Genomic DNA, 12330 nt, shown 5'->3' with positions numbered 1-12330 from the left:
TCACCGTGGACTACGGGAGATTGCTGGCTATCTCCTGTGGTTTGAATATCAGGGGGTCAGAGCTGCAGTAGGGAAAAAGTAAATAAATAATTCACCTTTAATTACATGATTAATTGCAATTAAAATTTTAGTGAAAACAATTTTTTATTGAACAAGCAGGAGAAAAAGCAACAGGACAATAAGAGGTACAATATCTGTTCAAGAAATATACAACATGAGCCCCCCAACTCCCCCCTCTCCTAAATCCACCCATCCCACCTAACACCCAAAATCTACTGTGCCACTGTCCCCGCTATGACCAAATCAAGGTGATACAGAGGTAAAGGGCATCTGCCCCACTAAACCATTACTATGGACAGAAGTACAGGAACATTGAACAAAGGAGGAAATCGAAGATCGAACAGCAAACAATATAAAAAACCCAGCAAAAAGTCAAAAGCTCAACCCTGCCCAACGGGAAGCCCAAACAAAATTGTATAGGAAACACTGCAAACAGAGCCCTGTACTCTTATGAGCCCAGAGAGATAGAAGGCAAGCCTCCCCCCACCGGCACCCCCTCCCCCACCGAAAATAGGATAGAACAAGTAAAGAATCAAACAAACACAACAACACAATCACAGAACAAATAAACCAAAAATAAAATCACGAAAGACAAAGGAGATCCACAGCTGGGGAAATTAAATTAAAATTTTAATTGAAATGCAGCCCTAATTAAAATGCTTTGAGCGGTCTTTGACAGAAACACGTAACTTAGACATTAAAATGTTCCCTGTATCAGAAGATTCAAATCCAGATCTCAGTTTTGTTGCAAAAATGCTAATGGAAGGTAGGAGTTTTGTCTCTTTCCATTAAAACTACAAGTCCTGTGTATGTATTGTATACATCTACACAACTCTTACTTGTTCTGAGAGCATAAATATTTGAGCAACACATACCCAGATATTCAAAGGTCTTATCAGCAGCATCACCATCTGGAGTAATCCTATGGGATAAGGTGGAATATGCAAAATTATTTCCATCAAGACAGATGAGTTCAGGATTTATTCAATTCCAATTTTATTATAAAAGATCTGCATTCTGCTTTCTTTACCATTCAACAGTTCAAATATTACACAATAATTTCAGTTGATTTTTGATGAGTACTCAAACAGCTTCTGCAGTGCTTGAATACAGCACTTATTTTACACCTGTATTCCAACTGATTTAGCAAAGTGTTGTTGCTACAGTCCTGTTGTAGTGCAGACGTCTTCCCAATTTATCAATCAAAATATTCCCTTGAAGGACGCTTCAACTTTGGGGAAGCAATAAAAGCATACCTCTTCACCTAACCCCACTGACTTTACCAATAGACCACAAGAAATGTATGTTGGTAACAGAACCCGGTATGTGTCACGTAAGGAAAACTTGTATTGTAAAATCTTGCACTGTAACTATGGCAAATCCAAAGTCAGTGCATGCAAATAGATCTCATGCATATTCATTGGGGAAATCCTGAAAACCCGACTGGAATACGGCTCTCGAGGACTGGAGTTCCCTACCCCTGCTGTAAACTGTCTATGTGTGTCAACTAGGATAAAACTTGTACTTGAAAACTTGCACTGTAAGAATAACTATGGCAAATTGTAAATAGTAAACTGTATATTATGTATATTATATTAGACCCTTAGTATGTGTCAAGTTAGGATAAAAACTTGTATCGTAAACTTGTACTGAAATTATAGCAAATCTAGTGCAAATCGTAACCTGTTAACTGTGCACAATGTATGTTTAACTTGTAACCCATTCTGAGCTTTTTGCAGACAATGGACTAGAAAATGAAATAAATAAATATTCCAAATGGAAAAATGCTGGTGAAAACCTAGAACAATATTTGCACTGGTACAAAATACTGGTAAATTCTCCCATCAACTCATGCAACCCATGCAATACATTTGTCTTGTAGAGTTATCCAGAGTTGTGGGGGCCAATATTCAGACTAGAGGTCTGCACGGGAATGGGAATCACGGGAATCCTGCGGGTCCCATGGGGGTCCCGCGGGAATCCTCCCTAACCCACGGGACTCCCACGGGGAACCCCCTTTGGCCCACGGGACTCCCACAGGGACCCCCCTCTAGCCAACGGGACTCCCAAGGGAATGGAAGGTTTTGGAAGCAGGGTTCATCCATATAATATAATAGACACGTCAGCCTTAGTAAAAGAGGGGGTTTATAAGTTAATTATCTGAACAGAAAACAAAAAAAGGGTTCCACCAAAGAGATTCCACAAGGAAAACAGCAGCGCAAACACAAAAGAAACTGTGGAATTGATGATCCTGTCAGAAGTAATTGCTGCTTTTTATGGGGACGGGGGGGATGGAGGTAATTCCTTGCGGGGATGGATGGGGACGGAGAGGATCCTGACGGGGACGGAGAGGATCCTGGCGGGGACGGGCGGGAATGGGTGGGATTTCTGTCCCCGCGCAACTCACTAATTCAGACCACTTGATGCAGCCCACAATTGGCAGCGAACCTGGAAATTCAATGCCAGGTCTGTATCCAGCCACCGGCATTGAATGTTTGGTCTATGTTCAGCAATGGTAGACGTAGCCGGCCAAGCCAATATTCATCGGCTAACTGTCTAAGTCATAATAGCCAAAGAAAAACCTGCTATGTAGGTGAGTCTATCTGGCTGCTAGATTTAGCCAGTCAGCCAATGAATGTTGCCACTGACCAGTTATGTTGCACAACATAGTCAGTGGCTAGGAAATTCAAGGGGAGATAGTCGGCTTAGCAATATTTAGCCAGCTGGTTGCATCAGAGGAGAAGCTTCCGCCCACACACACGCGACTGCAGGCAGGCAGGCTTCGCTGGCTTGTGTAAGTTTTTTTACGAAAGCGCCGTGAAGGTAAGGGGGAGGGAGGGAGATAGATTTGGCCGGAGGGAGGGAGGAGGCCGCGCGCGATCGGTGACCACGCGCCTTCCCTCCCTTAACTGCGGAGACAAAGCCATTCACCGCTCCACCGTGCCCGCAGTGAACACTTCCCCCCCCCACCGTTTCGGAGGTTTACCTGCGGCTAGCCGCGGGTAACTGCCACCATGTCATTCTCTACACTGAATATCAGGCATATAGCATGAGAGCCAACCTTTCAAAATGATTGGGGATGCTAAACCCAATGAAAATTCTCTCCCCCAGACACAATTAAGGATTTTGTTCAATATCGGAGTGTATCAAGAACCCACAGAACTGGATCCTAAGGCGGACAGTATTTGAAACAGCATACAGTGGATGCCTAAAATTCCACTTGATATCTCTCAGGTTCTCTATTCATGTTTCAGAACTTACATATATACTGCCTACTTCTGTGTAGCATGATCAAAATTATTTGTGGATTTTTTGACGCATGTCCAATTTCCGCATGCAATTTAATTAAATAACATGCCAATTAGTGCTGATAACTGGGCACTAATAATCAATTATCAGCACTAATTGTCATTAATTAAAATTTAACTGCAAATTTTTAAACACTGGATTCACATATAAATTTTATGTGCAGATCTGAAAAGGGGGTGATCTGGAGAGATCAGCGCATAATTTAAGTGAGTTAATTTACACCAGGTTTTAGTTGGTGTAAATTCTCATGCCTAAAATTGGGCATGGATCCCAGCACCAAGCAGTGGTCTATAAATGGCATCCAACTCTGAGTGCTGTTTATAGAATAACGCTTGATATGAAATTTTATCGCTGCTGATTTTTCAGAACCGTATAAAGAATTTTGGCCATAACTTTTGTGAGATGTGAATACTGTATGATCAATTATTTTCTAACCAGTCACACTAGACTTGGTTGCCAGGAGGAAAAATCTATATGGCACTGACTAGATTTAGGCACTAGGAAGGTGCCTATCTGAAGCCTATTCTGCAAAGAAAAATAGGTTCCTATGTTTCTTTATAGAATATTAGTGTAAGTGGCTGAACTCATGGCTACATTCACACCTAAATTGCACAAAAGCATGCACAGATTATATAATCTATATACATTATGTATATGCCCTGCCCATGTGAATGTTTACCGACAAAGTTCACACTATCACATCTAAGTGCGTGCTTCTAGAATTCCTATTTAGCCAGAAAAGTATGTTTTCACATATACACATAGGGAGTTGGTGGAATATAAATCATTAGATTAGATTAGAAATTACCCAGGATACTTTCAGCTATGAATCATGCAAGAGGTAAATTTTCAGAGGCAACCCTCACAGCAGATACTTCATGTGTGCAAGCTGTCAAGTGATGCAATGGAAATGGACAAATGGATATAATTATATACAATCTAATTTCATAACTTCTCTCTAGACTCATCAGACTTTATAGACTGTAGAAGAAATTTCATAGAAAAATAAATGATGGCTCAAGAAGAGGTTTACCCGACACGAGGAGACCCTTGGAGAGCAGAAGCAAGCTGATCATCTTGTTGGGAACTTGGACAAAGAGGTAGTGAAGTGTCTTTCAGATTCGTGTCTGGTGATGTCCTCGCTGAGTTGGGAATGGGTGGGATTAATGCTCCTGACAGAGATTTGCGTTTCTTTTCAGCACTGCAACGCACATACTGCAAGGACTTCTGCACCTGCAGGAAGAACAAGTCTAAGCGATGACTAGCCAAGAAGAGAAGTTACACTGCAAGTTCGACCACGTCTCCCCACTCCTGTCCAAACTTCACTGGCTCCCAGTTCACTCCAGAGTCCTCTTTAAATGTGCCAGTTTAGCTTTCAAGATCTTACATGGCATTCTCCCTCCCGTTATCCCACTCTTCTGGAACTCCTCTAACCCTAATTCCACTAGATCCTCCCAAAAACTGAAACTATCATTCCCCTCTGCAAAAGGTATATCCTGCGTAGGAAAACTAGGAACATCCCTCCCCTTTAGAACCACAGAACTCTGGAACAACCTCACATCCCCGCTCAGAATTTCAAACTCCCTCCAATCCTTACGCAAACACCTGAAAACTTGGCTCTTTTCAAAAATCTAACACCTCCCACTCTTTGGTACCCTGTCCCTCTTTATCTTCCTAGCTCCTTTCCTATAACCCTTCATTGTAGCTCCTTTTCAACCTAACCCTGTAAACCGTGCCGAGCTCTATGCTTGTGGAGATGGCGCAATATACAAACCTAAGGTTTAGTTTAGTTTAGAATAACTAGCAGCACTATGGCACCTTGGCCACAACCTACTGACTTATCAGTTAACCTGCTATATCTATGATATTGTTTCAGGGGTGCACACAAAAAAATGTGTTCTGGGATTTTTGGGGGAGGGGGTATTAATTTTTTTTATTAAAGAGCCCCCCCCCCAAATAGTGGTCTGTCACCTTTCACCTTACTGAAAGAAACTCCATCCTTGCCATTTAGAGATTGAAAATTGTCATCCCCTCCCCCTCCAAACCTTACCTTATACCCTTATACCCTTTCTGGATGCCAACCAGGGGTTCTCCATAGTTGCAATGGGCAGGAATGATTCCCAGTTGCTCCTGCCCCACTGGTTCTCATTTTCTACGGCTGCTGGGCAGCCCTGAGGTCAGTACCACTTTGATGTACAGCCATATTACAGTATCTATGCTAGCATATTTTACTATATGAATAATGAAAAAAATATTATTTCGCGAAATACAAAAACTGGGCATTGGGCTTTAACATAATAAATAATAAAAGAAGCAACATGAAATCAGAGATCAGAAAGACCATTGGAGAGCAGGAGCAAGCTCATCATCTTGTTGGGAACTTGGACAAAGAGGTAGAGAAGTGTCTTACAGACTCATGTTTGGCGATGACCTCACTGAGTTGGGAATGGGTGAGATCAAGTGTTCATTTCAGTAGGATTCAGCACACTAGATTATTTGTATTCAAATTTAAATCACTCTTTGGCTGAATAACGTATTCAGGGCCAAATTTAATTGAATATGAATATTTGGTACAGCTCTAATCTATAAAGACAAGGGCGCTGGCCTCAGGGTCAGAAAGGATCATTCTGAAAATGGGACCTACTGGACAGAAGCAACTAGGGGATCACTCCTACTCCATTTTCACTGCAGTGACCCAAAAGAAGGGATAACTGGCATCTGTCCAGAATGAGAGGATATAAGGGAAGGGGGAATCAATTTTTAATTCAAGTGGCACTTCAAGTTTTGTGAGGCCACTTTATATATAGGTGTCTATGTTGTCTTTCATTGTGAATAGAGACCCCATTTCTAAGCACACATTTCCTGAAGCTTTAAAGAAAACTCAAGATAGAATTCTAGTTTTCACCAAGTTACCTCCTTGGGTGCAGGAGTTTGCTCTGCACTCACAGGACGGTGATTACTGTCCTCTGCAGGCCTATGCTCCTTCTCTGAAGATCCATTGATCCTTGGTGTGGGGCTTCTTTGAATAGGGGGCATGGGATTTGGGGCATTCAACAGCCTCTGAGAGGCAGATCTTGGGACAGCGGGCTTTAAGATGATGCCAGTGCTGCCATTGGATTCAGACGGGGCTGCAGTGAAGAAATAAAAGCTCTTTGAGGGAAAACCAAGATGCAATATTGAGCTGCATAGTCAAATTGTAAAATAATAATTCAACAGTCAATTTATTTTTAAGGGAAATTTGATAATAGCAAAGGTACAATCCAATAGTGTTGTTCAAAGCACTTGGTCAAAATACTTAAGTAAAAGTGAAAATAAATCAATTTTTTTATATTTAAGTAACAGTACAGTGAAGAACACATTAAAAATATGTATCCCCCTTTTTTTTTTTTTTTACAAAACCGAGCAAGGTTTTTAAAAAAAAAAAAAAAAATTCTTTATTGTTTTTCAAACTTTAACAGTGCATTACAAATAATATAACATTAGAAGATTACATAAAATGCACCACAATACACAAATAGAATAGCAAAAACAACCATTTTCCCCACTTCCTCTCAATTATGAATACATTAAATCATATTATTTATATAGCATTATACTCAAATAATTAACTCTTCAAAATATCCTTCCCTCCCCTTCCCCCCTACCCTGGATGTGTAAGGAAATCTAAGAAAGAAAAATGCATTACTATTATTGCGTATTAACAAATGCAGTCAACGGGCTCCATATTTTATTAAATGCATTTCTAAAACCCAAGCATTCCGTGTTCATTCTTTCATATTTGTATGTGTTACACACACTTGTCCACCAGAATGTGCAATTAAGTCTGTAATGACATTTCCAGTTTCTCGTGATCATTTGAATAGCTATTGCTGTCAGGATAAATAAAAGACAGCTTTTGTATTTATCTAACACAGGCTTTACCTGTAACAACGTACCACAAATAATGGCTTCATATGATAAAGGAATAGATGACTCTAATATAAGATTGATCTGTCCCCAAATTGACCTCCAGAAATTAAGTATCATTGGACAAAAATATAACAGATGTTCCAACGTCCTTATATTAATATGACAATGCCAGCATCTATTAGATTTTGAATTATCAAGTTTTTGTAACTGAACTGGTTTTTAACCGAGTTGGTTTTTAACTCTGGCTGGCGTGCTGAATGCTCTGTGCTGCTCTGAACTCTATGACTGTTGGAGCCGTACAGAGCATTCAGCGTGCCAGCTGGCACTAAATACCTCTTGCATGGTTTTGTAAAAAGGGGGGTTACTTAGGCAATAACTTTTTAAAATTTCACTCATATAATAAAACACACGAATAAGGACATTACAATGAACAACAGGAACGTCAGCAAAACAAGAATACCAAACATACTCCATTTGTTTTTCCCTTAAAAGGACCCCTCCCTCCTTTACCCCTGTGTGCCCTATGCAAACTGTTGAGAGAATAGCTAAATATATAGTCCTAATCCCAGATATTGCTGATCAAAGCTCTGTAGTTTCTTAGGTCTAAGGGCCCCTTTTATAAATACTAAAAAGCCCATAGGATATAATGGATGCCTTAGCATTTAGCACGAGCTAAATCAGTTAGCGCACCTTAATAAAAGGACCCCTAAATGATTTATCTTAGTATCTACAGATAATTTCCTATCTAAGAAGAAACCTAAAATCTAATTTATATTCTATTTGATTAATAAAAATAAAGGAAATATAGATGAATTATTTCCAAAACCTATGATTTTAGGGCTCTTTTTACTAAGGTACGCTAGCGTTTTTAGCACGCGGTGAAGATTAGCGCTCGCAAACCCCACGCTACACAGAAAACCCTAACGCAAGCTCTATGGAGGCGTTAGCGTCTAACACGCGCTAAAACCACTAGCGCACCTTAGTAAAAGGAGCCCTAAGTCTTATGGGTATTCAGCATCAATTTATATTTACTCATCCAGGATTCAATTATTTGCACACCTTGTTGAACTTTCAAAAGACCCATCTGGGAAAAATTACTACAAGGAACTAACCCCTCCCCCCCCCCCTACACACACACCTTTTATGAAGCGCACCTTAATAAAAGGACCCCTTAGCAAAAATGTTTTTTTTTTTAAGAAAACTTAGAGGCACACGCAAATATTTTAATGTGGGGCAATTTAGGATCTTAGTTCAAACTATGATTTTAAGTCAAATTAACTATTGTAATATTACATTTGTAGGATGTTCAGCACAGATAAGTAATTTCTAGACGATTCAAAATACAGCATTACACTCATTATGGAAGCCATAGAGAATATTATTATATTTTGTATGATCTCATCGGCTTCCTGTACAAGCAAGGATACTTTTTTAAATTATTCAGTTTTTTCTATATATTTATGTATGGTTTAGTGCCATTCAATGTACGAAAAAGAACATATTCAAAGGAAATCAAATGTTAACATCTTTTGCTTTCCATCACCTAGAAGTACAAAAAGACTGAAATTGAGCAAACATTATCATACCAAATAGCTAAACTAGGAAATTAAATTTATTCTATCCTAAGATCTTCACTTTCATATATGGTGTTTCGCAGAATTTATTTGCTTAAGAAATATGTTTTTAAAGATGCACTATAAGATTGTATTTCTATTATATGGAATTTTTTTTGCATATGTATTTCCTGGAAATGTCCAGCTTCTTTGTATTGTGAGTTGCTCTGAACTGTAGAGATATGAACAAATTACAAATCCAGTTTAATTATTATTATACATGTAAATTTAAGTGGAGGCCCTTTGGCTGAAAACAGATCTCAATGAATATTTTTATGCAGTATTTATTATTTGATCTATAAAATTTTATATTTAAAAAAAAAAATCAAGAGACTGATAAAATGTGAATATTTCAGATTGGTCATCTAGTCATACAGCTTACCCGCCTGAAGTCCAAAACTCTCTGATATCTTCCTTTTCATCTTATCCTTGAGCCGAGCAGTCTCCACAACCGCACTGTACACCTCCGGCTCCATGCAATCTAATGCAAGCGCGGAGCTGGGTATCTTATAGAAATCTCTTGTGTCCTCCAAATCCCGTTTAGCACTCCTGCTTTCACAACTTTCAGAAGCAGATACTGTTCCAGAATAAGGTTGGTCACCGTCACCACCCCAGGAATATGGTTTCTTTATCTGCATGCTTAGTGCAGACTGCAAAGAGGCTGCAAGTGGAAATAACATAGCTGGTGAACTTATCACTAAAGCCAAAGCAACAAGCTGCTTAGAAGCTGAGTTTATAAAGGGAAACTGTGTTAGTACCTCAGCTGTGAAAGATAGTCTGATTTTGCATCATAAATTGGAACATCATTTGCGTGTTAATAATCTACACTTTTTTTTTGTAAATCTTTATTCATTTTAAAGCCAAAAATAAGTGCAACATATTATACAGTCATCTTACACTTTAACAGCATTTAAATTCAATTAAAATTATATTCTATGACAAATACATACACTTTTTAAATTTCCCCTTACTTTCAGCTGAAATATTGCTTAGAAAATATTTTAGGGAAATTTTAAAACTGAAAATATCTGAGTTAATTGTATTTCAGAAGGTTGTGTACCTGCCATCATCACTAGCAATGTCAACTAGAGCAGTGGTGGATTAGCAACTGGGGAACCTTCTTAGAGGACACTCAAAATATAAATTCCAGTTGTTCAACTTTGTTGATAACTCTTTTGTCAGAAAGAGATAAATTGCTAGTTTTAAAAAAATATTTTAGATATTTTTTTTAAAAAGTCATTTTTTTGTGGGCAGCCAATTCAAATTTTTCCAGATGTAACGAGAGCCACTCAAGAACATAGGAAACAGTTCTTGGCCCTGATATCCAGGGTTTTGGCTATTGGAGCAACTTTTTTCCTACATTTCCCCTGTAGATGTATTTTACACTATCAGGATAAACAATTTATATTTTTTGATCATTCTCATTTGGAGAAATTTCTATTAGAACATGAAAAAAGGGTAATTAAAACAGAAAATGGATCTCAATGTTTTTAGTTAGAATGCTAACTGGATTTCCATCAGGAATTATTTACTCAGTGGCGTACCTAGCATATGTGACACCCAGGGCCCATCATTTTTTGGCACCCCCCCATCTGTACAAAAAACATGATTTTTAGTAACAATCCACACGTCACACATGAGTACCTAGGAAAAGGCAGCATCTTACATATGCAGTGAGCAGTACAACATCAATACACCCATTGTAAAACTAAACAAGCCAGACTAGTACAGATCAATCCTACACCGTCAATACTAACAGAAAACCATGTCTTTCAAACACATAGAACACAGAAAACACCTTTGCCTAGTATGGAATATGTCATCACAAACTAACCCCTCCCCCTTTTACAAAACTGTAGTGTGGATTTTAGCCACGGTGGTAACAGCTCTGATGCTCATAGAATTCTGGGCATCAGAGCTGCTACCACCACGGCTGGTGCTAAAAAACGCTCCACAGTTTTGTAAAAGGGGGGATAAAATAGAAATACATAGAGAAAGGTTAAATTGAACCAGCAAGAAGCTGGACTCTGCATACAATGCAACACCACAGAAACAGTGACACATGTCTCCTAAAGCAATAAATAAATAGAAATTTTTTTTCTACCTTTGTCTTAAGAACATAAGCAGTGCCTCTGCCGGGTCAGACCAGAGGTCCATCCCGCCCAGCAGTCCGCCCCCGCGGCGGCCCAACAGGTCATGACCTGCCTTAATCACCAGAAGGGGCCCCCTTGCCCCCTAGGTTTCTCATCGAAGTCCTATCTTCCCATCAATGTCCTAACCCTCCGGCCTTGCACCTGCACAGAACTGGTGAGCTGTCTATACTTATGCAACACCCCAGCACCTCCCTCAGTACCCCATGATCCCCTTTTCCCTCAGGAATCTGTCCAATCCCTGTTTGAATCCCTGTACTGTACTCTGCCGGATCACTTCCTCCGGGAGCGCATTCCATTTGTCCACGACCCTTTGGGTGAAGAAAAACTTCCTTGCATTTGATTTGAACCTATCTCCCTTCAGTTTCTCTGAGTGCCCCCTCGTACCTGTCGTCCCTTTTAGTCTGAAGAACCTGTCCCTGTCCACCCTCTCTATGCCCCTAAGTATTTTGAAGGTCTCTATCATATCCCCCCTGAGCCTCCTCTTTTCCAGAGAGAAGAGCCCCAGTTTATCCAGCCTCTCGGCATATGGGCAGTTTTCCAGCCCTCTTACCAGTTTCGTTGCCCTCCTTTGGACTCTCTCAAGAACTGCCATGTCCTTCTTGAGGTGCGGCGACCAATATTGAACGCAGTATTCCAGATGTGGGCGCACCATCGCTCGATACAGCGGCATGATGACTTCCCGCGTCCTGGTTGATATGCCCCTCTTGATGATGCCCAGCATCCTGTTGGCTTTCTTCGAGGCTGCTGCACACTGTGCGGATGGTTTCATGGATGGATCCACTAGCACACCCAAATCTCTCTCAAGTCCGGTGTCTTCCAGCAATCTCCCCCCCATTTTATACTCGAACAACGGGTTCTTTTTCCCTATGTGCATGACCTTGCATTTATCTACGTTAAAGCGCATTTGCTATTTGTTTGCCCAGTCCTCCAGCTTATCGAGGTCCCTTTGCAGTTCCTCACACTCCTCCCTGGTCCTAATTCTGGCGCAGAGTTTGGTATCGTCTGCAAATTTTATAACCTCACACTTTGCCTCCGTTTCCAGGTCATTGATAAATATGTTGAAGAGTAGCGGCCCCAGCACCGATCCCTGCGGCACACCGCTCGTGACTCCCCGCCAGTCAGAATATTGGCCCTTTACTCCAACCCTCTGTAGTCTACCTGACAGCCAGTGCTTGATCCATCTGTGTACATCCCCGCCCACCCCGTGGTTCCACAGCTTCCTAAGCAGCCTTTCATGTGGCACCTTGTCAAAGGCCTTTTGAAAATCGAGGTAAATGATGTCTATG

General features: G+C 40.3%; 1 protein-coding gene across 2 annotated transcripts in view; it reads right to left on the bottom strand.

Annotated features, from left to right (window-relative positions):
- TOGARAM2 (TOG array regulator of axonemal microtubules 2) overlaps positions 1 to 12330 on the bottom strand; it is a 203215-nt gene that overhangs the window by 117015 nt on the left and 73870 nt on the right. For both annotated transcript variants that reach the window (XM_033935971.1, XM_033935970.1), the window contains exons 4-7: positions 9274 to 9552; positions 6283 to 6497; positions 4403 to 4602; positions 936 to 982 (exon numbers count right to left, since the gene is read on the bottom strand). In XM_033935971.1, the coding sequence (XP_033791862.1) occupies positions 936 to 982; positions 4403 to 4602; positions 6283 to 6497; positions 9274 to 9552 (741 nt within the window). The remainder of the gene's footprint in view (positions 1 to 935; positions 983 to 4402; positions 4603 to 6282; positions 6498 to 9273; positions 9553 to 12330) is intronic.

The sequence above is a fragment of the Geotrypetes seraphini genome, chromosome 3, assembly GCF_902459505.1.
Source record: "Geotrypetes seraphini chromosome 3, aGeoSer1.1, whole genome shotgun sequence".
NCBI classification, from domain to species: Eukaryota; Metazoa; Chordata; class Amphibia; order Gymnophiona; family Dermophiidae; genus Geotrypetes; species Geotrypetes seraphini.
This window is presented reverse-complemented; position numbering and strand designations above follow the sequence as displayed.